The sequence below is a fragment of the Schistocerca piceifrons genome, chromosome 9 (genome assembly GCF_021461385.2).
Source record: "Schistocerca piceifrons isolate TAMUIC-IGC-003096 chromosome 9, iqSchPice1.1, whole genome shotgun sequence".
NCBI lineage: Eukaryota > Metazoa > Arthropoda > Insecta > Orthoptera > Acrididae > Schistocerca > Schistocerca piceifrons.
In genome coordinates, this window is record NC_060146.1 from 206962376 (window position 1) to 206985954 (window position 23579).

The 23579-nt window shown below is 38.3% G+C and overlaps 1 protein-coding gene across 5 annotated transcripts in view; it reads right to left on the minus strand.

The window, feature by feature from the left end:
* Positions 1–212: 212 nt before the first annotated feature.
* The window catches only part of LOC124717046 (XK-related protein 7-like), a 39543-nt gene continuing 16176 nt past the window's right edge, over positions 213–23579 (minus strand). For all 5 annotated transcript variants that reach the window (XM_047243713.1, XM_047243716.1, XM_047243714.1 and 2 more), the window contains 4 exons: positions 20964–21065; positions 15481–15695; positions 6817–6972; positions 213–1170 (listed from right to left, as the gene is read on the minus strand). In XM_047243713.1, the coding sequence (XP_047099669.1) occupies positions 416–1170; positions 6817–6972; positions 15481–15695; positions 20964–21065 (1228 nt within the window). In that variant the 3' untranslated portion in view covers positions 213–415. The remainder of the gene's footprint in view (positions 1171–6816; positions 6973–15480; positions 15696–20963; positions 21066–23579) is intronic.

The following is a 23579-nucleotide window of genomic DNA, read 5'->3' on the forward strand; positions in this document are numbered from 1 at the left end:
ATTTTAACACATTTGTTTAAATTAACTTAGTCTGAAGTTTTTGCTGGTGCCAGCTTACAGAAAAGCACTCAAATGCAAACCTTAGCGGATGTATTTTTAGATGGATAGGTAGGACAGGACATGTATGACTGTAATAGCAAACAACAACTAAACAAATTTTTTCTTTTGTATTTTATAAAACAAAAATGTAACATTTCCAAAATGCTGCAACAGCTCAGTGCTTGGCACCTACAGTTTGAGATGTATATTACAAAATTTAAAAATCCTTAGGAATTATTTGAGCAGAAGGAAAAAATGTTTTGTTAACAAAAATAAAGAGTATAAATATTATAAATATTTGATCTGTTACACAAATCAAAAACTATCACTCCAGTTATAAACTTTGTACTCAATAACAACTTCAGTAAATGCGTACCTATGCTGTACTCTGTGGGTCATTGTTACACTGGTGTACTTCCATATCAGATACAGAAGGTACGTCCTGTTCACCGTTTTCCAGACTTACTTCATCGTGCTGTCGCTGTGATTGCTTGTGAGATTTTATCTCAATTCTGATCACTTCGGCACAACTGTTGCCTGCCTGTTCACTGACTGGGTCACTAGCTTCGTTGGCAGACTCATTGCTAGGTTCGTATGTCAATGAATTCCGTTCCACACTGCCACTGTTGCTGTTGCTACCGTGCAGCTCCACATCTCCCCTTTTGGACCTGTCGTGGGACTTACCACAACACTTTACCCTTTGTAGTCTAGGGTGAAAACACAAGTAATAGAGAAGCATAAAACCTATACCTATAACAAAAGGCACAATGCACCCAATCAAAAGTGGGTAGAAGTACCACTTCTCCTGCATCACCGTGTCAGCTGTGGCCCACGCTGTCACTGCCAGAACGTTCTCTGCAAAGCAGACCATGTAGTAGATGGTATATCGAGTCCTGTTCCGCCCGTCCTTCGGTGTCACGTACGTAAAAATGTAGACGAGTCCGAGGACGGAGCAGAAGAGTATCTCTGCAGCTTGCTGCTTTGCCACAGAAAATTTCCGTGACGAGCAGAAGTTTGTGCGTTCCCACAGGGACAGCCAGCCCGTCATGATTAACCAGTGCACACCACACGCCACAGCGGTCTCTGCGGGAAACATCGCTGAAGCCACAGAAATTGACAGAATTCTCGAAACTGAAACAAATTGATAAACATGCTGTGCCACCAACTGAAAGTTCACCTAATACAGTAAAATAAGAAACATGAAAAAAAATTATACACATTACTCTCCGTCTATTTAACTATCAAGTTCTGTGGGAAAATGTGAGCCTGACCTGGTATGTGTCAGTGTAGAGAAAACTGATCAGAAAACTTATAAAAAAACAAAAGACTCAATTAAAAAAGTAGAAAAACTGTGATAATGTATGCAAATAAGTAACACATTGAAGATAAAAGCTCTCAATTACTGCAAGGAACTTGTGTTCACAACAGCAACAAAGAAACCTTCCAGCTTGGATTTGAATATTCAGGGTTTATCACAAAACGCTTTCAGCTCTATTTGAAGTCTACCGAAAATGAAACCTGTTGAATTGTACTCACCTTCCTGTAAAATGCTTAAGGAAGTGTTATTCAACCATATATTTTTTCCACCTAGTATTCCCTGAATTTATACTTCTGAATGAGTCAGTACTGTCAACAAGATACATGATGGAATATAAGTACAGGGATGGCACAGTTGTAATTTCTAGAAATCCAAACAGCAGCTTTTGAAGTGATATGACAAATCAGTCTTTCCATCCTTTTTTGAGCCAAGAGTATTCTTGGCGAGTGCACAGAATGCCCCAAAATATAGCCCCATATGAGGCAAGAGAGTGAAAGTAATCAACGTGAACAAGCCTTAGAGTATCAGTGTCAGAGACAGTGGAGTTTATTCTTGTAGTGAAGAAAGCAGTATTCTGTTTCTGAACATTTTAAACATGATTCTTCCAAAAAAGCCTCTCATCTACCCTCAGTCCTAAAAATTTTAAATATTCAACTTCACTAAATAACTACCTTGGGACAATAAAATTTCGTTTTTACAAGAGCTCCAAGCCAAAAAAAATATGCACTGCATTTTGTTTAACCCCATACATACAACAGAAATGGATGTATGTGCGAGGGTCGTTTGATAATTCTGGTAAATTTCCATGAAAGAATGGAAATTTTGTTGTTGTGCCTTCATAGTTGATATCCTTTATTACTTCAAGGAATGTCTAAGAATTTCAACAATGCACAGAGTAAAGTTCATGGTTGACAGCGTCTGAATTGGTCAGTGTGTCAATTGCAATTGTAAATGGAGAAAACCGAGTTTTGTGCTGTTATTGAAAATATTGATTTAAGGGCTGGACTGCCACACAAATCAAAACAGAATTGCATGAAGTTCACACAGACTCTGTATCATCATTGAAGACCATTAATGAATTTACATGTGGTCGGATAAGCATCACAGACGAATCACATTTGGGCCATTCAATTAAGGTCACCATAAAGGAAACCACTGAAAAAAAAAAAAAAAAAAAAATCAATCATATGGTAACGGACACTGGAGAGTAGCTACAAGGAAATAGAACCAGTAATGAGTACAATCAGGAAGAAACACATTTCATTTTTTTGGCATCTAATCGGAACAACAGAGAACAGGGTCATCAGGAGCATAATAGAAAAATTGTGGAATAGTAAGTGCAACATTAAGTGGATTTCAGAAATCAAGGAAGATGTGGATGAGCTACAGATTACCTTGGAAGACCTAAGAAACAAAACTGACAAAAATCAGGAAACTCACAGACAAACACACCAGACTGCAAATGAGAATCAACAAGCAGACAATAGGAAGGGTGATTTCTGATGAAGAAAGAAGGATGAGATCCAAGAGAATGAAGAAGTACTGAGCTGACAGGAAACTGAAAAATTATTTGTATGAAGTTGTGTAGAGTGGTCCAATGACGGCCATAAAATGTAAATAAATAAAAATGCAAGACCACTGAATAAAAATTCATGAGATTGCTGAGATTGTGACCATCTCAACGGAGCAAGTGCATAATATCCTACACAGAGAATTGGCTACAAAGGAGTTGTGTGCGAGACAGGTGCCACAATTGCTCACAACTGACCAAAAGCTCATCTGGTGCAACATTTAAACAGAATGTCTGGCAATGTTTAATCGTAATCCGCAAGTCTTTTTGTGCTGAAGCCTGGACCCAACATTACAGACCAGAGTCCAAAGGCTGGTGAAAGTACGGCGAGGAAGGCAAAGACCACTTTGTCAGTCGGTAAGGTGATGGTCAATGTTTTTGGGGACTTCAAGGAATAATCCTCATATATTACTTGGAAAAGGCAGAACCATAACTGGACCATGTTGTGCTTCATTGCTGGGTCATTTGTGTTGGCTGAAAAAGAGACAAAGGCTGGGATGCAAAACAGTGTCTCATCACCAGGGTAATGCACCATCACACACAAAGTGATAACAATCGTGAAAGCGCATGAATTGGGCTTTGAATTGGTTCATCATCTGCCCTATTCACCAATTCACCAGGCTTAGCCCCAAGTAACTTCTTTCTGTTCCCTAACTTGGAAATTTGACTTGCTGGGAAAACATTTTCATCAAATAAGGAAGTGATAGTTGCAGTCAATGAGTATTTTGTGGAGTTGGACACAACCTATTTTCCAATTGGATGAAAAAGCTGGAGAGTTGCTGGACCATGTGCATAACTTTCAAAGGGGACTATGTCAAATAAACATCTTTTTTGCTTTTTACCAGATTTATCAAACCACCTCATATGTGTGTGTGTATGTTCCCCATGTCCTCCTAAACCACTGTACTCATTTCAACCAACTTGGTACACATATCCCTTACTGCCAGGCAACAATCACTGTGGGGATAAGAACCACCTGTCTATCACAATTCAGAAGATATAACATCTTGAACAACAAGGTGTGTGAAAAACTGCTGCATCATACATGGCACTTGAAGTTATTACTTCTTTGCTACTAAATCTATCTGTAACATTTTTCACAGACAGTATCCACATATGTCACTGAATGTGACTACACAAATGTGTCACTGTATGACTCATACTTCAAGAGATATGACATCAAACACTGAGACATGTGAAAAATTTCCACATTGTACATGATGTTTAAATTAATTACATGTGTCCTACTAACTCTATTCACAATAAATTTTGCAGACAGTATTCAAATATGCTGCTAAATGCACCTACACAATTATGTCAGGGTACCACACATAGTTCAGTAGATATGATATCATAAACACTGAGATGTATGGGAAACTGCCACACACAGTGAATGAAATTTAAATTTATTAATTCTTTGCTACTAACTCTATTCACAACGTATTTTGCAGACAGTAATCACATATGCTGCTGTATGTATCTACCGGTCACTGGCTACATAAACATCCATTTTAGTTGCAACTCTGGCTGTCTCTTTTTGCATCACAATATAAAAAAATCATCACTAGATCTTTTTCGGAAGTGCTCTCTTCATTCTCTTTCATGGAAACTTGACATTTTTCCTTCCAAAAATATATTAGGAAACTTTAGAAACAAGGAAGTATTACAGAATGGAATTAGCGATTTCCTGAGGGCAGAATTTGAACTCAGAGTAAACCAAAGAAAGGTGTAAGTTGTGAGAAGTACCAGAATGAAGTTAACCATAAACATAAAAATTGTGGATCCTTTAGTTGACAAAGTGAAGAAATTCTGGTGCCTTGGAAGCAAAATAATGAATAACAGATGAAGCAAAGACGAGATTAGTATCCCATTGGACCAGGGTAAGGGGTGGGGGGAGTCATTCTACACCAAAAAGAAGCCAACTGGTGTCTAACGCAGGTCTTAATGTGAGTGAGAAATTGTGAATATATTTTCAGAACACAGCATTGTATGCGACTGAATTGTTGACTGGCGGAAGTCTGGAAAAGATAATATCCAAACCATTTATGATGCAATGTATAAAAGGATGCTGTTAATCAAGTGCATTGATGACATATAAAGACGTGGAGATCTTTTGCAGATGTAGTGAGGACAACAGGACATGTGTTAAGACATCAGTTGATAGTAACTTATGTGGTACTAGAGGAAATTATACAGGGTGTTACAAAAAGGTACAGCCAAACTTTCAGGAAACATTCCTCACACACAAAGAAAGAAAATATGTTATGTGGACATGTGTCCGGAAACGCTTACTTTCCATGTTAGAGCTCATTTTATTACTTCTCTTCAAATCACATTAATCATGGAATGGAAAAACACAGCAAAAGAACGTACCAGTGTGACTTCAAACACTTTGTTACAGGAAATGTAAAAATGTCCTCCGGGGAGGATACATGCATCCACCCTCCGTCGCATGGAATCCCTGATGCGCTGATGCAGCCCTGGAGAATGGCGTATTGTATCACAGCCGTCCACAATATGAGCATGAAGAGTCTCTACATTTGGTACCGGGGTTGCGTAGACAAGAGCTTTCAAATGCCCCCATAAATGAAAGTCAAGAGGGTTGAGGTCAGGAGAGCATGGAGGCCATGGAATTGGTCTGCCTCTACCAATCCATTGGTCACCGAATCTGTTGTTGAGAAGCGTACGAACACTTCGACTGAAATGTGCAGGAGCTCCATCGTGCATGAACCACATGTTGTGTCGTACTTGTAAAGGCACATGTTCTAGCAGCACAGGTAGAGTATCCCGTATGAACTCATGGCAGTGAATCTAGGAAGTACAGTACATACTGACGAAACTAAAATGAGCTCTAACATGGAAATTAAGCGTTTCCAGACACATGTCCACATAACATCTTTTCTTTATTTGTGTGTAAGGAATGTTTCCTGAAAGTTTGGCCTTACCTTTTTGCAACACCCTGTAGAGAGCAAATGGGAAGAGGACATCATGGTGGGCTGGATAAAACCAGTCAGAAGACCAATTTGGGTGGAGCCAGGATGTAGGGCGGTGGAGTGGAGGGGGGGGGGGGGGGGGGGGGGAATAAACACATCATCCATTGTTCGCTAGGATTATGACTCATTGTAGTCATCCTCTGGGCATAGCTTTCATTTTGTTCCCATTGATAATGTATGTATATATGTAAAGCAGATGGACAAGTCTAAGCATTTAAATTTCTAAAATTCAGTGAAGAGCAGTCTCAAATGAAGACACGACTTGTAAACACTGTGTGTTCAGTCCCAACTAACTTTCAGAGTATCTTATGCTTGTCTCCACATTATCTGCCTCCTTCCTTTTACTACAAGGTCACACTGATGCTCTATAGTTAAAATTTGCTGTCATATTTAGTGTTAGCACCAAGTATACCACAACATTTATGCCTGTTGAGGATGACTATTACAGCTATATTACTGTACGTTGTATACTTTTAAGTCCATAATTTATTTTTAGGCCTCCCAAAGAGTAAATTATATTCCACACTAATCCGTTATTTACAGAAAGCAAATTGAACTGTATTACCTGAAGATGGCTACAACGAAGATTTCAAAATATGCTCATTTATTTGTATTACCGAGTAGTTTCACATTGTTAACAATTTTTAATTAATCCTATTGACTATAATAATAATAATAATAATACTGCCAGAGTTGGCAGTGATTTGTGTGTGAGTTGTGCTTGCTTGGATAAATGAAGTGTGTTTCTCTCTTTCTGATGAAGGATGAGGCCAAAAGATTGTGTGTAAGTGTCTTAATTGTGTCTGTTTGCAACTTGGAGTGTTACCTTTACAGTAACGCGCAGTCTACCTTTTCTTACATGGTTAATAACAATTAATAAAGAAAACAAACCTTACCTGTAACCATAAAGTGCCAGAGGAACTGCATTACTGTTCCTTTCCACGTTATGTTCTGTTTATCTTGTTGTGCAAACCGTATTACTCTTTGATAGGAGGCCATAGACCAGCCCATGCTTAATATTGAACTTCCAAAAGATGCTAACTGACTGTAATCTAGAAAGAGAAACGTGCATTCAATGTTACTGAGCAGATATCTCACAATGAAATAAATAAATAAAGTGCATGTTTGATTCACAGAAACATACTACTGTTTCTTCATGATTGTAAAGATACATAGTGAACCAAAATTAGCACAAGTATGATGATGTACATGTAAGCAGACTGACAGAAAATGGTGTAGTAAGAGAAGAAACAGACATTAATCATTTCTCAAAAGGAATGTGCATGAACTTGAGAAGTATGTGCACAAGGAATATATAAATCTTTTTCTTTTCTGAGGTGGGGCTTTCTCCAGTTGTGCAGCATAGCACCCACATAGCTTACACAATAATCAAATACAGAGAAAATGTTAGTAACATGGAAAATTTACTTTTGTTAAGTCTGGCAGTTAAAAAAAAAGTCGCAGATACCCAGCAGCAACAAACTGAAGCACCAGTGGTCACTATGTATGAGTGACAGAGAGAAAATGTGTGCACAGAAACTTCCCGGGTGCAATGGTTCGCCCCCCCCCCCCCCCCCCCTCTCGGACATATCAAAGTTGGTCTCTCTGGCCTGCCAGCGAGTCTTCCTGGCATGTAGTAGTAGTAGTAATAGTAGTAGTAGTGGTGGTAGTAGTAGTTATTAATCTCAATGGCTGATGCAGCCAGACATGGAGCTGCTGCTGCTCAGACTGCCTTAATTCTTGTATCCGGCTACGGCGTGAAGTGGTGCTCACTGCAAGAACCACACAGCTTCACTGCTAGGAAACAAATTTTGGAGCATGGTAGTGGGGAGGAAAAGATTGGCACCAGGTATTATAGCTTAATAGCATTCAGGCCACCTTACACCTATGTTCACAAAATACAGCAATGTGAGATGATTTTAATAATGACAATATAACAATTAGAGGCTTGAACCTCTAAACACCAGGTGTTAATGTGAACAGTGATGAAAAGTGTGTTTGACAGTACTGAACTACAATGAATATATAAACCACTACGACAAATCCACAGAAATGAAAACCCACATCAAAAATGATGCCAAGTTTTGGCACATCCTAGGTGTAATCCCAACTCTTTACATTCCAAAGCACTACAATTATAGTTGCAGGAGCTTTGTATGAGCTTCATAATGGAAATACCTCTTTTAAAGTAATCTATCAGGTTCTCTCTAAGCATTCTTGAAATGGCACCTTACTTCCCCTACTAACATGATCTATTATTTCCCTCCAGGTAACTTCCAAGGAGAAAAAGAAATAAAACTTTTCTTTGAGCAAAGACATTCTCCAGTGACACCATTACTTTATTAGCAATTCTCTACGCACAGTGGAGTATCTCCACAAATGTGATATTGACTCACAGAAATTTTTCTGGTAGAACCAAGTATGTTATTCTTGACAATGAATGTTCAACAGGAATGACAGTAATGCTAGGTATGCTCTGGAAGTATAGTAAAATGTTCTGAATATCATGGAAAATTCTACAGTTACTCTAAAGCATTGGTCTGTGATGTTTTGTTGACTGTTGGAATTTATGCTGTCTAGACCACATGAAAATGTAGCACGTACTGTCAGGGAATATAAAATGGAGGAAAGGTGATATTGTTCTGACCGAACACTGACAAATTTAGAGAACTGACATTTGATGCTGGCTGTACAGCAATTATTCTACCTTCATCACACATCTCACATAAAAGCAGTGAGGATAAGATAAGAGGGATAGCACGTATACAGTCATTTTTTCCCCTCCTTCAACATGCAAATGAAAACTGGGACAGTAAACTTGCCCATAGTTGAAGGTGGGATGACAATTGTGGCAGCTTGAGAACATGCAGTAATAAACGGAATATTCAGCTTTTGCCCGCCCGAATTAATTTATTCGACACACAACAGATTTCATACAGATAATATTATATTACTGAACTTTTCCTTTAGTAGCGAAATTTACATACGTATGTGGTGCCTTTTCTATCAGTCGTATCCAACAAAACAGAAGTCATATCCAACAGAACAGACAACAAACAAAACATATACATTTCTGTACGAGAGTGACGGCTCCTTGGCATTTTGCCTCAGTGTGGATCCACTAATATCATCCAAACTCCTACAGTAATCAACAACTTGCAAATAGAGAGTTAATAAACAAGGGATGCTGCACTGCAGCATGCAGTAAATTGGAAATTTGGATCAGTCAGGGCCCGTGTCTGGATGGCCGAAGTGGTTAAGGCAACTACTCGTGAGAAGCGGTAAATCCAGATTCGAGTCCTGGTCTGGCAGAAATTTGCAATTTTCACAATTGCATTATCATAATGCCCCTGCGTGACTGGAAGTCACAAATTCCCATCCATCCCTTCCCTTTCTTTCCCCATTCTGTATTTCACATTAGTACAAGAAGTTACTCTGTTGTGAAAACATGCCTTGTGAGTGAAACAAGCATTTGGAACACGAACACCTACAGTAGGTCCTGTTATATGCAGATTCATTATCCGTGTTTTCACATACGCGCAATTTTATTTTTACCTCCATCACTGCTATTTGTTAACACTACCTGGAAGAAGTAATGTGTTACGCATCTCAACAGGCGTCTTCTGTCACGTTTGTCGAGATGAGAATCATCGGTTCAGGTCAGTAGAGTTGTGAAGTTGCACTTGACGGGTTCCGTAGGGGAAAAAGGAAAGAAAGTGTGACTGCCGAGGAAAAGAAGTGTGTATGAAGGTCGTATTCATTAGAAACAAGGATAGAAGTTTCGGACTGCTGTACAAAAGATGGATGTGATGTAAATGTTCAGCTTGGAGGAAATGCTAAGCCACTGGGAATTGAGCAGCATAACAAACAGCAACATGCCTCTCTCTGGAGCAGCTATTCAGGCTAAAGACAAGACGTATGCAGATTTATCTAAAAGAAGAGACTGTTCCAGCACCTTCCACGGGCTAGTCCAAATTGTTTTGACCACTCCAAACATCGGTTTTGGATTTCACAACATTAAAATGACAGGAGAGGCAGCTGTAGCAGATTATGTTGGAGCTGAAGAATTAAAAAAATGTTTAAAGAAGTTGTGGCAAAAAAAGACTATACTACGACACAGGCTCATTTTCGAAATGAGTGCCTAACTGTGTATTCCACTTCTGTTGAAGAAAAAGCAGCACACAATTTAAAGTTTCGAGGACCGATGCATCCTTCTCTTCGGAGGAAATGTTGCAGGGGACTGCAAATTAAACACTTTATGATCTACTACTCTCAAAATCCTAGGCACTGAAGGGTTGTCACAGGAGCAATCTGGGAATTCAATGGAGAATGAATAAAAAAAGGTTGGATGACTTCTGCTATTTTCAGTGACTATTTTTTAAGTGACTAACTAACTAAATAGAAAACTGAAAGCCTACTATGGGGGGTGGGGGTTGATCCAAATAAAAATACTGAAGATCTGTTTCCACTACCAAAGACATCAATCCTGCAACCCATGGACCAGGGAGTTATTTCTACATTCAAGGCACACTATCTGCATAAAATTTTATTCAATCCCATAGAATATGTGATTTGGATGACATTCTTACCATCAAGATTTTCTGGCGATAGTTTAATATTAAGGGTGATGACTAATGTTGTTATAGATGTGTGGACTGACATCACTCCAAAATGTACGAGTGGTGTATGGAGGACACAGTGCCCCGAAGTTGCATCAGTGCTACAAGATGAAGCAATTACTGATATCACCATTGCAACGAGATAAAGTGCATACGTGGCATGATATATTGGATTCAGTGATGTCAACAAAAAGAATGTGCGTGCTCTCCTACAATGTCACTGTGAGGATCAGAGCAATGAAGATTTGAGACTTTTCAGTGAGAATAGTAACAAAGAAGAAACAGAAGTCAACAAACTCCAGCCTGTTAGAAAGTTGACAAAAAAGAAAATGACCAAGTCTTTCAAACTGATAAACACTGAAATGATGATTTTTGAGGAACAGGATGCTGAAGGAGTAAATAGTGCAATACTAGAGATAGAAGTTGAACATTCTCTTAAATGTTACAAAGAGTTCTTAATCAAATGGCAAAGAAGACTCCACAGCTCACAAACATTTATATGGAAAACATTGTGGCAGTTCAAATGAATGACAAGCACCTAGGAAGAACACTTCACCTACAAAGAATCTACATGTGAGGAAATTCATCACGGGAAACTGAATGGACTGTACCATCATCAAATTTTTCTGATGTAGATGATCAGAGGCTATTTAGGATGTAGGCTTAATTAAAATAGTTTCAGAGTATTATTGTGTGTTTCAGTGTTAATAAACATATAAATCTTAAATTAAAATGAATTTCAGGAAGAACGGTAACGGTTATTTTTCATAAAAATACTGAGAAACACTGCCATTTTAAACTTAATGTGTGAATATACATGAACCTAATCACTTATTTTACGTAATTCGCTAATTCGGCATATGTGCCAATTCCACAGAACATAACCTATTCTGTATAATGAGGTTTACCTGTACATCTACATCAACATTTACACTTACTTACATATCTGCATTGACAGAGGGTACCCTGTACTACTACAAGTCAGTACGTTTCCTGTTCCACTCACCAACAGAGTGAACAAAAACAACTGCCTTTGTACGACCCTCAATTTCTCTAATCTTGTCTTTGTGATCTTTATGTGTAATTTATGATGGCATAGGTGGAACTGTTCTACAATCAGCTAAAAATGTCAATTCTCAAAATTTTCTCCATAGTGTTTTGTGAAAAGATCATCTTCCCCACAGTGATTCCAATTTGAATACACAAAGCCTCTCTGAGACACACTTATGTTGACTGAATGTAGCAGTAACAAATTTAGCAATATGCCTCTTAACTGCTTCATTGTCCTCCTCTAATCCAACCTGGTGAGAGTCCCAAGCACTCTAGCAGTATTCAAGAATGGACTGCACTGGAGTTCTGTATGTCATCTGCTTTATAGATCAGCTATGTTTTCCCTATATTTGTTCTTATATGCTATTTCCATTTCATACCACTCTGTAATATTACATTTAGGTATTTCATCAATGTGACTTTGTGAATCCGCACACCACTAATACTATACTCCGAAATTTACACGGTCATTTTTCCTACTTGTCTGATTTAACTTAAATTTTTCTGTATTTAGGGCAAACTGCCATTCATCACATCAAATAGAAATTCTGTCTAAGTAATCCTACACCCTTCTACAGTCAACAATGACACTTTCCCATACACTTACACTGTTTTCAGCAAACAGTTGGTGGCAACCTTGTTCATCAGATCATTCATGTATAAAGATAACACTAGCAGTTCTACCAGACTTCACTGGGGCATTCCTGACTACACAATTGCCTCTGATGAACACCTGTTGTCCAGGACAAAGTGTTGGGTTCTGTTACAAGAAGTCTTTGAACCACTCACCTATCTGGAAACTGTTCATAGACTCGGACCTCCATTAAGAGTCTGCAGTGGGGCACCATGTCAGATGCTTTTTAGAAATGTAGCAATAGCGAATTTGCCTGTTGCCCTTCAATCGTGGTTTGCAGGACATGATGTAAGAAAAGGGTGAGGTAAGTTCCACTTGTTTTCTAAATCCATTTGTGGACAGAAGCTACGCCATCTCAAAGAAATTGTTTATATTTGAACTTAAAATATGATCAAGAATTCTGCAGCAAACAAATGTTAAGGATGTTGATATTTTAATTTTTCAGGTCCATTATTTTACCCTTCTCATATACAGGAGTCACATGCACTTCTCTCCCGTCACAGGACTTTCTACTGGGTGGTAATTCCGAATAAATATAAACTACGTGAAGAGGCAACACTATAGGGTACTCTCGGTAAAGTCAGACAGATTCCATCCGGATCTGGTGATTATTTGTTTTCCACTCTTCAATTTGCTCCTCTATGGCAGGGATGCTTGTTAATTACTATATCCTCCATAAGGGAGTCTGTGTGGCAATCAGATGAGGGTATGTCTGTACAACACTCCTGCATTACTAATTTCTTAAACCATTCTTTGATGAACAAATTCATTCAATGACAGAAACTGAACAGTTTTTTTTATTGCTGCTTCAATAGATCAGTGTTTTGATAACACTGTTAAAAATAGCCTCCTCACCAATATTGTACAGTGGCTTGTGGAACATAGCTGTGTGCATAGATACTGAAAGAACTGTTCATCTGTTCACTGCCTCCACACCTGCAATTCATCAATATATATTTGCACAGAGAGAAGGGCAAAAAGAGAGAAGGGACAAAAGTAGTAATTTACGTAGTGAACAGTATGTATAAATGTTTATTGTTGTTATAACTTTTCTGCAATAGCTATGCTGAAATAAAAACACACACATATTCATTAAAATTACAGGAGTATGGAGCAGCTGCATGGAGAGGTACTACCAAACCTGTCAAAGTTCTGATCTGGTTTTAAATGATGTTCACCATTGTCTGCATTCGAGGAACATTTATGTTTAAGAGGTTCACAAACATGGGAGATTCAATTAAGTTTCCCAATGACAACAGAATTTTGCACATAAAATCTTACAGCCATACAGGAAAAAATGGTATGCATTTCAGATACTTTCATCTCTCATGACTTAGTGCATAAGGATTAAATCATTGGGGGTATACAGGAAAGTTCTTAAACCTTCCAGAACTTCACTGTGCATTATTTAACTTAAAAAGTAAAATGCAATGTGTTTTTAAAAAAGCAAAATAACAGTAGTTGTATAATGCTCCCAGTAAAATATTTATAAATGCTACACTATTGTCTCTCTTTCAGCCACGGAAACTGCTAAAAGTAGCCTCCTCACCAATATTGTACAGTGGCTTGTGGAACATAGCTGTGTGCATAGATACACAAACTTTACACTATGTGGTGACACATTGCAACATCAGATTGTATCCAAGCGCAGAAGTCCTTTTGCTATAGTAAAAAATAATTGACCATGTAATCATTGTGGCATTAGCACCAAGTGAGAGCAGAGAAATTGCTTATGCTGGCTCCCAGGTTTTGTCAGATATGTCATTGAAAGAAACAAGATTAACTAAAATAGAATAAAAAAGCAGAGTTTGAAATCTCTTAGAATGCCGACATGTTTAATGTTTACTGGAAGGTCCAATTGTACACGTAGTATTGTTACATTTTAAATACTGAATTACCACAAAGAAAAAATATACAGTAATATAGAATTTTACGTGTGAACTACATTATCTATATTAATTAGAATTCTGATTTGTGTTAAAGATCCACACATCAGTGGAAGCCAGATATAACACTGTGATGAAAATTCCTATTATCTATCATTAGCTTTATTTACACAATGGCAGACACTGGCATTTCATGATGACAGAATGCCACCTTCGAATTCTTTAAGTATGCAAATGGATATTTGCACATTTGTGTTAGCAGTGATAGAAGACACCTAGATGGGAACTGTTGCATCCTAAATGAGCCTCACAGTGGTTGACATCAAACTGCTCCGTAGTGCACAACAAGGAAAGAGTTGAATAGTCCTTTAGAGATTACTTAAGTGTCACTATCAATGAAATCACAACAAAACTTTTAATAGAAGATAAGCAGTATAGGAGAGAATTTGAAGCTCGGTTTGGAAGGAGACTACTTTTGGCTAGTACTGTGACATTTAATGAAAGCCATTTCCATTATTACCAACCCGAGTGAAAACACCAGAGTATATTATGGCACCTTTTGGATTCTCTATCACAAAAGAAAGTGAAGAGCGTGCAGTATGTCGGTAAAGTTATGGGCACTATGTTATGGGATGCAGAGGGTTGTAATTCTTGTTGGTTGCTTTGGAACTTCTCAGGCTATATATGAGGGCATGCTGGAGACTAATGCCTCTAAATTTTTTTTACATGAAAACTCTTAAAGCTTTTTAAATAAAACAAACTTTGTTAACACACTAAATTTTTATTCTTCATGTCTACATATTTATTTCTCAACACAGTCACCCTGGTGACAAACACATTTCTCCAAATGAGACACTAGTTTGTTGATAGAGTCACTGTAGAACATCTGACTTTATTGACTGAACTGCAACCTCAGGACTGCTTGCTTTGCTTCTTCACTATCAAACTGAAGTCACTGAAGGTGTTCTTTAAGTTTTGGAAACACAGTTGTCCACTCTGAGGTGTGCCCCCCCCCCCCCCCCCCCACACACACACACACACACACTGAGGTTAGCATGACCAATTCCTCCATTGTGAGCATGAACAACCCAATATTGCACATTCCTGATGGCAATACAATCATCATCAGTGTAGAGAACTTTCCTTCTTCTATGGATTTCAATTGGAGTCACATTTTCTGCAGTTAGAAACTTGATTACAGCATGTTATTCCTCATACACTGACACAGTTATGTTACACATTGCAATGTTACATGTTACAATTAGGAGCCATCTAGTGGCAGAGGGTTGCAACTTGTGTCAGTATAACGAAAAAGTCAGCGAAGTAATAATGATTAAAATATAAAAAAGCAACTGTTCCATAAAATCTTACACGTAAAAGTTGAAACTGCTTTTGTTCTTGTTAGAATAATAGTTGCCTGTAGAACCTGTTGAGGTGCTGCTTCCAAGAAGCATTCGAAGAGACGCAGAAGTGCCGCATCTGAGTCCTCCTTCACCATCAGTTCGTAATACTTGCGCTGGTTTATGAAGTCTTTATCTTTCTCTGCTTTCCACGATTGCAAAGCGTACATCAGAACATCGCAATGTCTGGAAACGTTAAAAACACCAGTCAACATATAAATTTCTACGGTGGACACAGTAAAGATAATACTTAAATTTCATAAGATAATGACAAAGATGGGTGTGTTCAGCCTGGCAACACCAGAAGTAGGCTTTGATCCATGATAATGCTATCAAAGGTACACAGACAGAGAGAGAATGGAACAATGACAATATTTATTTAAATTGTGGTGAAAGCAACAACATACACAGCAAGGGCCTGAAGATGGGGGCATGTGCTTCAAGGGCCTGAAGATGGGGGCATGTGCTTCAAGGGCCTGAAGATGGGGGCATGTGCTTCAAGGGCCTGAAGATGGGGGCATGTGCTTCACCCTCCCTCACATCCCCCCAATCTGAAGGACAAAAAATCTTTGCAAATCAAACTCACATCCTGTCCTGACAGACAGGCAGACTTATCAGTTCAGTATCTGAAGAAAGTTACAAATGTGATTTATTTATCTGTTTATAACATGTGACAAAACATGCAGGAGCTTAACTTGTAACATTGCATTTACAACTCTGTGATGCTCAAATTAATAGCAAAATACTGTGGATTTAAAATACGCATATTCTCAAGTGTCAAAGGTAAACTTCATAAAACAGTTAGTAGCACAATACTTTAATCTTTCCCTTCCCCAGTCCTGGGGCATATGGACATTTACCTATAATCCATTTCTTGGTTTTCACTTCAACTTTTTGTCCTCTAACATTTTAACCGCACTGGGTGATGAGTTTTAGTAAATGGCTCCTGTGATTAAGAGAGTGTTCGTGTGATCCTTAATATTTCTGAATTTAGATATGAGGTTACTCCCATAAAGCATATTGACTATATGTTACCTGATTACATATATGATAAACTTGAGGTTTCTATATGCATCAAAGATTTGCCAACAGGGCTTCTGCTGTCCAGTAGACTCTATTCATCATGTTCTGTTCATTTGATCCACCATGCTGAAAGTACAATTACACTGGGTTTTTGAGAGGTTAACCATTAAATTTTCATTTTCAGTGTGATTTTGTGTTTTCTCCATCAACTTTTGAACTTCCTTATGAAAATTACCTGGATCTTTTTTTGCAGTAAAGACCAGATGTACAATAACATATGTGATAATGACTGGTTCATAACTTGGGTACTTGGAAGATCATTTACACAATACAAGGTGTCCCTCTCAAAAGAGGCCCCACAAACATTTAGCAATTCCGTTGAAATTGCTCTGTGTAATTTGTGACTTTTGACAAGGGAACACTGCACTCTGCAACATCATTCGACGCAATAGTGTGTTTCTGCATGTCGCTGTTGCTGGAGTTCAGAATTCACTGTTTAGTGATAATGTATCGCTATTCTGTCATAGAGCGCGTATTTCTTGTGAAACAATATTGGATTACTCGTTTCATTAAGACATGTCAGTGAATGTTTGTTGAATGGTTTGGTAACCAGCATATACCATTTAAATGCTGCAAGATGGAGAGCAGTGGAACGGTGTTTTGAATTTACACAGCAGGTTGTGACCGCCATTAATGGAAGAAAGTGGCTGACATGGAACAATGATTATTGGTCTTTCCTGCACATTTGTTTGATGTTTATCTCAGGAATGTGGAATGTTGTGGAGCACATGTCACAGAGCTGCCATTGGTTTCAGAAATTTGTGGCTCAGAGGCCATGAATATTGCAGGACACATTGTTCAGTGATGAGGCATGGTTCCACCTCTCTGGTTATGTACACTCTCAGAATACATGTTCGTGGTGTAATGAAAATGCACATGCACGGGTCGAACAACACCTGCATTCACAAAAGATTGGTGTGTTCTGTGCAATATCACAGTGTTGTGGACCAATTTTTTTTGCGTCTACTGTGGCAACTGCAGTTTACATCTAAATGTTTCGGTAATTTGTGAACCAGTTAGACACTTAAGAACTTACCCTTGGATGGTACCAACAGAAAGGTGCCACATGCCACATATTTCGAGTGACCGTGGCTGAGGTTGAATCATTTTTCCCAGCAGAGTGATTTTGGAAAGACTCTGGCTCCAAAGGTCATCTGATTTAACACCACCTGACTTTTTCCTCTTGGGTGGAATAAAAGGCAAAATCTACAGTAACAAACCATACAACTTGGAAGATTTACAAGAATGCATTATACGTGAAATCCAGGCAGTGACACCAGAGGTTTGACCGCAACATTCAAGTTGGTTGGTTGGTTGGTTTGTGGGATTGAAGGGACCAGACTGCTACAGTCATTGGTCCCCAACATTCAAGTCTGTAGCATCGTGTTCAACTGTGTTTGCAAGTTGAGTGCAGTCACTTCCAGCACCTTGTGTTATTCACCTCAATTTCTCCATGAACAGTATTACAAGTTCATTTCATTTCCTGATTTTTATGCAAAGCCTCATTAACTGTAACTTAAACAAAAGTTTGTGGGGCCTTTTTTTGAGAGGGACACCCAGTATCTTACAAAAAGAAAAGGTCCAACTATCAAGCCCAATGACACAGCGAATTTTATGATCCACATGCTGAACCTTTTCATGTCTCACTGTTTTTACAATGCTAGTGCATTACTGCTCATTTATCAAATATGACTCATGTAATGTCATAAGTTCTCCACTGAGAGCATCATCTGCATGTTTTGAGAGAGCAGTGTAGCATGGTGAACCTACTAAAAGGCTGCGTTTATTGACTAGTAGATAGTATACCCTGCGGCTCTTGTCATGAGATTTCTAAACTATATCGTCATTGAAAATGCAATTAGCATGACTTGCTCCCACTCCTCCCCTAATCTTCCAATGCTCAGAGCCTGGGAACACTGTTTGGTGACAGACTGAAGTGTAGCATTGGCTGAGGTCTACATCAGGATCAAATGTGGAAGTATGGCTCTCAGTAGGTAGAATCAATAATGTGATTACTCAAGTGTACTTATGAACCTTCTTGTGGCATATATTTAAAGCATACTAGATTTAAATGAGCGGTTTCTATCCACCATTTTGATGATGTCACAGATCATAGCAGACAAACGGTATTGGTATGTTCAATAATCTCATCAGACACTTGCAAAAGTACATTACAAAACACTAATAAAACAGAGGAAGAAACTTAAAATGAGATAGACATCTCAAGCTCATAGCATGAAATACTGAATTGTTCAAAATGAATACAAAGATATTAATTGTTTAATGTGTATCACAGATGTGATACACAACAAAATTCAACATGAGAATGAAAAAACAAACTTTTCAATGCACCTGTGTGCACACTTTAAAGTAATTTACAATCACCACTGTTTGAAAGTTTCCAAAACAGAAGTCTTTCATGTTACAAAGGATAAACATATACAAGGGGCATTCACATATAAACTGGAATACTGTAACATATCAACACAACTGGAGTGCCTTACTTTTCTACACAGTTTCTTATAGTAAAAGTACCTTTTTCCATCAGACAGAAAAATTTTCCTTCACAGAAGAAAGTAGGTGGCCGCCCCAATAGTGTGTCTACTGTTTGATTGCAGTGTCATCTTTGAAATGATCCCCTCCTAATTCCTTCCTCTGTGGACCAAACATGTAGTAATCATATGGAGACATGTCCAGACTCTAAAGGCGGGTGTTCAAGAGGTTGCTAGTGTAGCTGACTGCTGTACATGGCAATGCAGAAGAAGTGCCAATGCACTTAAAATACTGACAGTGTTATTTGATTATTTGTAACTGATCTAAATGCCTACTGATTCATCCACTGGATGAGAAATGAAAATGTTGATCAAAGCAATTAAGGTCAAATGGTAACCTTTCAGAATGCTGTGGTGGCCAGAAGGGAGATGACAAGGCTTCTTTTCCAGTGGCCTCCATTGTCACCTGACCTAATACTTTTGAGATTTATTTTTTAAAGCATATGTAAAAGACTGATTGTACTTGCATCTGCAGTTTGGTGACTTTCCCAAGTTAAGAAAAGCTCACACTAACTTACTTTTTAATTCTACATATCACTTAATTGTCTAAATCAAAATTGAGAAATGATATTGTTAGTCCATATTTAGGTGAAATTTGAAGTACTACTGATAGAAACATTTAAAATTCAGAAAAAACTGTTTTCCTCATCCTAACAATATGTAGTACTTGGAATTTCACCACCTGAAGCTATGTCACTGATCAGCCAGTCTGCCTCTTTATAATGTTACAAACTTCCTTTTTGGTACAGTTAAAAAATATGAAAAACAGTTTTAAGACCCCGATATCCTTATTGGCATACTTGACATAGAAAGAACAGGTTTTACCCCTCCAGATGTTGGTATAAGGTGATTAAACCTTTGAAGAGAAATTTATGAAACAACTGTAAAATGAAATTAGACAGTAGAATAACCTCTTCTTCATCATTACACTCTGTTGTTGGTTTTGTTTTTATAATAATTGTGAAGAACTAGCCATCTTCTTGGTTTCTGTAGCAATCTTGATAAGATCTAAGAGGAAAACTTGTACTTAGTAGTCAGCATCAATGATAAAGTTATGGGCAAACAAATGGATAATACAACTTCTCTAAAAGTTGTAAAAGCCCAAAGACAGTAGGAGAGAGGGGAAGGGGACTGATGGAGCAGTCAGATATCCACATCAAGTCATTAAAGACATCTAAGAAACAATTACTACTGAAATCGGTCTGTTCATTTAGCACTGTCCTCCTTTTACTGTGTGAAAATACTTCCACACCAAAATGTTAAGCATGTGCCCCTTGGGTGCAATATGAACCCATAATGGCTTTCTGTCTTCTACAAATAGGGGAAGCCCTGCTGAGTTTCATTTTAAAGCTGAACTCATTTCTCTTGAAATTTGCAGTCATAATAACAAATTGTGTTACTGACAGGAACTCTTCCAGCCTATATCACAAGTTCCAGTGGAATTAACACCGAGCTGCAAGTTGTTACGCAAGGATCACTACTTTTAAAAAAAATTAATCCCAGTACACATGCACTGTGCTTACACAAACACAGATTCATGGCTATTGAAATGGCACCACAATGACAACAATGTATAACTACATAACAATTCAAATGCATAGTACTTGAGTCATTATAAATCAAAAACTCTCTGATCTTTTTGCTACACCCTGAAAAATGATGTTAGAATCAAGATTTGTGAGAATATCCAGTAGACAAGTGTTACATACACCTACTATGCCATACAATAGTTTTGCACTGGTGCTAAGCTATCATATGAATTACATAATGAAAAGTACTACATTTTAAATAAAATGCTACTATTTAATATAAAACTTGCCTTAAAATTGGTGCAATCTGGAAAAATAGCACAAACATTCGAAGTAGCCATCTCTTCGTGGCTATCTTAGTAAGTGTCATGTTATCTTCATCCGCAACATACCTGTGAGCATCAAAAGTATTTAGCTGACTGAAATAATCTTAGGTTTACATCTTAATTAACCAACAACAGAACAGTGACCAAATAAATTAAACATAGCACTTTCCGCACAGATATCGCTGCTCCAAATACACACAGTCAGAAAATGGCCTGGAATGAGAGGGCCAGACGTAAAGATCTTGGCAATTACATAAAATCAATGCATGCTTGGTGTCCCAGTCATGACATCTTTGGTCATGAAGGAAACTACTAGCAACCTACAGAACCCCAAACATGTTGCTGAAAACAGCAGGGTTGATGGCATGGGATGTTTTCAGAACATTTCGTAGTGTTTACAGTGTGTGTGTGTGTGTGGGGGGGGGGGGGGGGGGGGGGGAGAGGGAGTTAATAATGAACTGGACCACTTTTAAGGATCCTTATCACAATACTTTTAAGCATGTAAAACTGAGACATTGTTGAAGCAGTGGAAGGGATCCACAAAACTGCTGTCCAATATCCTTAGCATCCATTTGTTATAGAATGTTAGAACATATGCTGAGTTCAACAGGGCTGGTTTAATGCCCGGGCGACACAAGCCGCTGCTTGGGGCACGGAGCTTAGAAGTGCACTAGAGGTGTACCACAACTATAATATTTCTATATGGGGCTTATCAAAATTAGTAGCATATAAGTCCCTTATATGGAAAAATTTTCTCTACTCAACCCTGGAGATGAAATACAACAAGTTATTTACCAACTCTATGCCACCCAACACGGATTCCAAAAACATGGATTATGTGAAACCCAACTCACACTTTTCTTGCATGATATGGAGGAATGGATGGATGGTATTGGCAGTAAACAGAGTAATAATCAGTGCCCTTTCCGAAGAGTGTGGTACTGGTGTATTAGTAGGCCATACCATTGTCTACATTAATCCATATAAAGAAAAGTCACTTTGCCAACTTATTAATGATGATTCAGATGGACATCAGCTACATACTTTTTTTTAATGTATATAATATATAAATGTATACGAAATATTTGAGGGAGAAAGTGTTACCAAAAATCTCAAAACGTTGTTGACTGATTTACTTCAAATTTTTGGATGATAATCTAATAACATTCAGACAGAAATAGGCTACAGAGATTTTTTTGATTTTTTTATGACAAAGTACAGGTCTTCTGTTAAAACACACAACAAAAGACTATGCTGTGAAAATGTGTGGCATTTCGATTTCTTTCCCAAAGTCAGTTTCAACTTTGATGCAACAGCATCTAAACCATAAGACAAATTGTTTCCCCTACATATGTTAGTTATCACTGCATTTTTGTCAGATGCAAATTGTATACCCAAAAATGTGCTTTTTTGTTTTCTTCCTCACCATGTTTGACAGAAAACATAAAAATTTTATTTATGACTTACTGGCTTCTGATCAGACTACTACTACTACTACTACTACTACTACTAGTAGTAGTAGTAGTACTGAATCTGAATCATCTAAACCTTCATAATCCTACCCTTTCACAGATAAAAACTATTTGAAACACTGTCACCGAAGCTACTATCATGACATTTGCGGCAGCTGGCGAGGTGTCACTCATACAGTATATACCAGGGGAACAGGTGATGCACAGAGAGGGAGGGTAAGAGAGGGGAGGGGGGGGGGGAGGAGGAGATGTGCAGAAAGAAAAGGGGTGGGGAAAGACTTTAGGATGTAATTCATTTCCCATATACAATATATATTTAGCAATTATGAAGTATTACCGGGTTCACTAGTAGTAGTCATAAAATAGTGGATGCCATTAAGATGGCTGCCTGTTTATGGAATTAATAGTATGAGCCAGCCACACATACATACATTAAAACCTTTGTTCAATAAAATTGGGCAGAAGTCATGACGCCACACAAAAAAAGTCAACAATTGCTCACTACTGTTTCAACACCACCTAAATCCCTCACTATACCAAAAGCTTCTATCGTATCAGTACACAAAACACGTGATGATAAAACACAGTGCACCACGAATATGATGCCGCAAACACTGTCTTCCGATGGATCTCCGTGCCGCAAAAGATAAGCGGGCGTCACTATGTTGTGTAGAATACAAGGGTGACTGAGGACCACTTTCTCGGAGTTTGAAAGGAATTGCGCCACGGTCTAATAGTCAGACTGATTGGTGGCAGCACTCTGTTTGGCACTTCTGTAGGCACTACCTTTCCCACACAGCCAACACTATCTTTGTCACTACAAGACACCCTGTACTAGGCTGTTAAGGGTATTTTCCTCACCAGCTGTTTTGCCGCTCTGTCAGCTTTCCCATTCCCCACGATTAACGTGAATGCAGGGACTCTGCAGAAGGCCGCCTCTTTCTTCTGTCTGTGCAGGAGGTGGATGTTGTTGGTGGACCATCTGAACTACCCTGTCTGCAATGAACATTTGCTGACTAGCCATGCAGAGCACTAAGACAGTTCATGCAGATAAGAAATTTCCCTCCACGAAAAATTCTGATGTGCTACAAAGGCTAGCGGGCTTTCA